Below are 6000 nucleotides of genomic sequence, written 5' to 3'. Positions count from 1 at the left end.
TGCTTCGTAACCACCTCCTGCTGAAAGTTTCTAAGTCTTGCATTTCTTTGTTATCTATAATCCATCGTGATTCTCGGCCTCAACAGTCCGATAAAAAACAACTTCAGAAGCAACATCAAGGTTGCTTTCAATATTTATTTTGTGGCCTAAATAGACGGGCATCTTTGCCTTGCCAATAGCGAAATTATAGGAATGAATGAAATGTTGGATAAACCTGCCTTTAGAAAATTACATAAAAAACACTCATACAGAAAAAAATGAAAAATATATACCAAGCAAGAGAGAAAGGGTGAGAGAGAGAAAGGGAGATAGAGAGAGAAAGGGAGAGAGAGAGAGAGAGAGAGAGAGAGAGAGAGAGAGAGAGAGAGAGAGAGAGAGAGAGAGAGAGAGAGAGAGGGGGGGGGTTTTGATGGTGGAGGGGGTGAAGAAAAGCTTTTCAGCCGTCGTCACTCTGCCAGCCATTTCCACGTTCCACGGGAGTCGCAAGTGGACGCACGACGCGCAACTTGAGTCAATTTCAACTCGAGGGAGGGGGGGAAATGTTTCTGGGTCGAGTGCGCCCTTTGGAGATGCTGCGTCGTCAGACTCTACTAATCAATCGATTGAACCGGTGCACACATGGATATCACTGGCATTAGACGAGGAAGAGGAATAGGGAGCGAAACATAGGTACAAGAGCGAGAGACGGAAAGAAAACATTGTCAAGAACCGTGTGTGTGTGTGTGACGTGTGTGTGTGTGTGTGTGTGTGTGGTTGTGTGTGCAGTCTCTGTCTGCGTGGCACAAGTTCACCGTTTCCTACCACGCGAACGAGACCCGGAAAGTTGGAGCGGGAAATATTTGCGCGCCGAGGAAGACAACGCGGTCTTTGTAAAGTCTTCAACGCACGAGGAAGAAGGAGTCCCGAAGTCACTGCCGATACCGGTTTGGATGTTACCGCATGACGAACGACAAAATGGTTAACTCCAAAGAGGAAGGATTCCCGTGGACTCTTCTGTAGTTGGTATCCCCGTGATCAGCGCGCCGGTTGGAGTCTTTGGCTGGCGGATATCGGATGAGCACCATGTCGGAAATTTTTCCCCGGATAACGGATTTCCAGTTGCGTTGAAAGGTGGGGGGGTGGAGAAGGTGGTTGGGGTGGGGGAGCGCGGGAAATCAGTGGCGTTCCGCCTGACGGCTCTGGATTACTGTTGCGCGCCATGATGCTGGTGCATATTGTCAGTTTATTGTTACTATTAGGTAAGTTACCTCGTTCGCTCCCACCAATACATACATACAGGTACGGCCTTCACACAGGTAAGGGGGAAATGGGGGGTCTTTCCTTACCTACGCCCGGTTACATTTTTCCTCATGTCCATTGTAGCCTTTAACAAATTAAATGCCACTCATGAGTTTGAATTACAATGGTTGACTATGTATTCACGCAGGCGTGTCCATAACTGCCGATAACTAAAATAATGGCTGCTATTTTGGTCGAGGGCGATTAAATCGATATTTGTAATAACCTAGAGCTTGTCAGGTGGCCCCAAAACGGATTGATTGGTGGTGGAATTTGAGCCGCCTGTGCGCTGGAACGCGTGTCGTCCATTCTGGGGTTGCGCCACCGGAACTGTCCACCGTGCGGATGATATTTTTGGGTTTAAATGGAAACAGCGCTCTGCTCCAAATTGTCAAGCATGTAGTTTTAATTACAGGAAAGGTAACACTTAGCCCAATGCATTTTTAGATACTTATTGAGCCTTAGGAGCTTATTTTTATTATTTATTTTTACCTGCGTCGTCTTGATGTCCCTATGCAAGTAGACCTACGCAACTCTCTGTAGTATGTAAAATCATACTTATTGATATCAGTGACTTTTCCAAAGCATCTTCAATCACTATTGAGAAAGTATACAAACACAAAGTTAATTGTGGGGTGGGGGGGGGGGGGGGGGGGGGGGGGGGGGGGGGTTGGGGTCAACAATAACCCATTACCTTTAGACAGAAGTCACATGATCCTAACCATACCAAACTCACCACCCCTTCACCCATGCACCCACCCTCACACCCACCTACCCACACCCACACCCAGTATGACCACCTCAATCCCGTGAACTCTAACTCATCCTCCTCCCCCCCCCCCCACCTCGCCAGATGAGGGCGTCCACGCCACGGGAGCCGCCCAGCTCGCCGTCTCGTCGTCGGGGTGGCGGGAGCCCCTGGACTGCGTGCGTGCCTCGGAGCTGTGCAACCAGAACGGCCAGTGCAGCTCGCGCTTCCGCATCATGCGCCAGTGCCTGTCGGGCGGCGACAAGGAGCGCAGCACCATGCTGGCCTCCAAGGAGTGCCAGGGCGCCCTGGAGGTGCTGCAGGACTCGCCGCTCTACGACTGCCGCTGCAAGCGGGGCATGAAGAAGGAACTGCAGTGCCTGCAGAACTACTGGAGCATCCACATGGGGCTCAGCGAGGGTAAGGGTAAGAGTAAGTGAGAGAGAGAGAGAGAGAGAGAGAGAGAGAGAGAGAGAGAGAGAGAGAGAGAGAGCGGTGGTTGGGTTGGCTCACCTGCATGGCTGGCTAATGCGGATGGTTGGCTAGCGTTGGCTAACTGAAGTAGTTGGCTAGCGCTGGCTAATGCAGGCGGTTGGCTAGCGCCGGCTAATCAGGCGGTTGGCTAGCGCCGGCTAATGCAGGTGGTTGTCTAGCGCCGGCTAATGCAGGTGGTTGTCTAGCGCCAGCTAACTGAAGTGGTTCGCTAACCAAAGTGGCTAATGCAGGTGTTGGCTAATGAAGGCTAATGCAGGTGGTTGGCTAGCGCTGGCTAACTGAAGTGGTTAGCTAACCAAAGTGGTTGGCTAACGCTGGCTAATGCAGGTGGTTGGCTAACGCCAACTAATGCAGGTGGTTGGCTAACGCCAACTAATGCAGGTGGTTGGCTAGCGCCGGCTAATGCAGGTGGTTGGCTAGTGCTGGCTAATGCAGGTGGTTGGCTAGCGCCGGCTAATGCAGGTGGTTAGCTAGCGCTGGCTAATGCAGGTGGTTGGCTAGCACTGGCTAATGCAGGTGGTTGAATAATGCTGCCAAAGGCTTGCTAACGCCAGCTTATGCTGTTGGTTTGTAAATGCTGGCTAGTATACTACTGGTTACCGCTAGTGGCTGGATAAAGCTCGCTGACGCTAGAGGGTGGATAAAGCTTGCTAACACTAGAGGCCGGATAAATGTCGCTAACGCTAGAGGCTGGATAAAGCTTGCTACTGCTAGAGGCTGAATATAGCTCGCTAACACTGGTGGCTAGCCAACGCTTTGGTGTCTCAAACCCCACTGTCTGCAGTCTACCTGTAGGCATCATTGAGCAAGATGTCTAGCGCTGACCAGCTCATTCCACTTTTCGACTTTATGAAAGATTATCTTTGTAAGGAAGTATCTGCTCAAGGACGAATCAGCAAATCAAACAAAATGAAGATTTAGTAGATAGGTTTGTCATTGGTCGAGAGCGAGAGCTGGCCCCCCCCCCTAACACCAGTCTCATGGCTTGTGTTGGTACAGGTCTGGTGCTTGTCCTGCATTGTGTTCTGACTCACACACACACACACACACACACACACACACACACACACACACACACACACACACACACACACACACACACACACACACACACACACACACACACACACACACACACACACACACACACACACACACACACGTGGCTGGCCTAGTTTGGGTCTCAGTAGTGGTAGAACTCATTAGGAGCCTCTCTCTTTGTTCTCTTCTACGGCAGCCATCATGTCTAAGCAGTGAATACTTACACACGCGCGCGCGCACACACAGACACACACATGCACACACACGCATCCATACAATGCATAAACCTGCACACTGGTCTGAAGTTTCAGTAAGGCACATTCCCAAGATTGTGCTACGAGTGCGCACACATTCATCACACACATCTCGAATTCTGTGTTGTGAGCGCAAAAACATGCACTGGCAAACACACATTGTCTCACGCACTCACCAACACATTTGGAAAAGCTAACCAATTGAAAAGATCTTATCATTCTGAATTTGACTTTCGTGTTTCTCTCGAGATGATGAATGCAATACTCAGTAGAGCAGAGTCCCAACCTGCATTCACAGACGCACAAGTCATTTCACGATGTACGTCAAATATCGGGATGTAGACAGATCCCCCCCAGCGGTTCAACAAATCCCACACCACACCACGTTCATACTAATGCATGTATTTTATTATGTATGCTTCAATTGTAATTTCAAGTCAATAGATCCAAGCTCCACAGGGGATGTTATCCCCAAATCCCTGAGGAGAAGGAAGGTGTGTTTCCCTGGGATCTTCCCTTCTTATTATGGATGAGAGAAGATTGCTGTAAGCATTTGCTGGGCAGAAAGGTGAGCATCTAAGATTTATCAACCAACGACCAAATGCACATATTATGGACTACAATCTGAAGGTGAGCCAGTTTGAGTCGTCCAATTTCAGAGTTGTTGTCTCCAAAAACTGCATGTTTTTTTTTACTATTGCAAAGGATGTGTGTGAAGGTTTTGTGTTACGACTGGACTTAAGAACTCGGAATGGGGAACATCCTGGAAGAAAAGATGACTCATAGCCGGAGACAAAGGATTGACCTTCCAGAATGGACAACCAATAAACTAAAACATAACTAAATAAAACAAAAGGCTAAAAAAAATTACTTAAACAAAAAATAGAGGATGATAATAGGAGTTTAGCGCAGTTGACATAAAACAAACAATGATCAACCTTTGAATTAGTCCTCAGTTTTTAAATGATCTGCTATCCATATCCTGCTATCCTGCTATCATTCCGTATTACAATCCGACTCGGGAATCAGGACTTGGAGGGGCCGTGGTCACTTCCAGAGCTTTGTTTCTAATTTGCCGTGACCACCAGAGTCAGCTCTTTAGCACCTGGATGACTTACACTGTCAATGTCGTGCAAGCGAGACCCGCTCCTCTAATTAGGAACTGTGTGAGGGCACAGGCAAGACAGCTGCTGCCACAGGATTATGCTAATGCCCTGGTTAACCATGTACATGCTAATGTTGGAGCCCAAAGTGCTGCAGGAATAGCCTTCAGGGGATAAGCAGGTGAACGAGCCTGTGATGGTGCGGATGTGTGGTCATTCTCACCCAGACCAGAAGACCCCTGGCTGGTATGGCTACCCAAACCGCAACACATATCATGGGGATGTGCAGATGGACGTGGCTGGGGTGCTGTGGTTGTCTGGCCCCCATCTCACCCAGAACAGAGGTGGTAGCAGAGGCCGGTGGAGGTACCTGGCCTGAAGTGCCTTGTAACCTTGTGATATGCAGGTGAACAGGCCTTGGGTTATGTTGATGTTTGACCCAAATCACAGGTGCCCATGAGCATTGTCAGTTGCCCAACACCCAAATAATCGAACGCACCAAATGCATACTATATATGATAAATATTACACATACATTAAATATACTCATATGGGAACCATCACACACACCATTTTCTAATACAACAGTACTGCTTGATACATGTGTTTATGAAAAAGTGTCTATCCGTGGAATAAGTGGTGCAAATCCTGGCCCAATGACATCAATGCTCTCTTTTTCATTGCTTTTTTTTTGTTGTGCTAAAAACATGCTTTTTTTTTTTTAACAACATTCGTTTGAAGCAGTAGTCCCTTATATTAGAAAATTACCCGGGCGTGACGGTTCCCCTTTAACATGCGCTAAAGGTAATTTCAAGTCAAGTCAATTTCAAGTCAATAGATGTAAAAAAAAACACAACCTCCGGCTGTAATCCGCCGGTCGGACAACAAAAAGGTTGTGGTTCCTTGGGAGGGCCCAACGGAGAGAGAGATTCATTCCCTGAACTGCATACGTATAATCTGTCTTCGCCAGGCACCGACTGTGAATGATTGAGCCACTCGCCAGAACTTGTTATGTATGTAGAATGCATACACATGTCACGGGGATATTCCCCATCTTCAGGGGCCGCCTCTGGTGGTCATT

At 48.3% G+C, this 6000-nt stretch overlaps 1 protein-coding gene across 2 annotated transcripts in view; it reads left to right on the top strand.

The window, feature by feature from the left end:
- Nucleotides 1–424: 424 nt before the first annotated feature.
- gfra2b (GDNF family receptor alpha 2b) overlaps nt 425–6000 on the top strand; it is a 64922-nt gene continuing 59346 nt past the window's right edge. Inside the window, exons 1-2 of one of the 2 annotated variants that reach the window (XM_060049689.1) lie at nt 425–1238; nt 2132–2452. In XM_060049689.1, coding sequence (XP_059905672.1) covers nt 1199–1238; nt 2132–2452 — 361 coding nt within the window. In that variant the 5' untranslated portion in view covers nt 425–1198. The remainder of the gene's footprint in view (nt 1239–2131; nt 2453–6000) is intronic. The other variant, XM_060049690.1, reaches the window with a different exon arrangement.

This window comes from Gadus macrocephalus, chromosome 4 (assembly GCF_031168955.1).
Source record: "Gadus macrocephalus chromosome 4, ASM3116895v1".
NCBI classification, from domain to species: Eukaryota; Metazoa; Chordata; class Actinopteri; order Gadiformes; family Gadidae; genus Gadus; species Gadus macrocephalus.
This window is presented reverse-complemented; position numbering and strand designations above follow the sequence as displayed.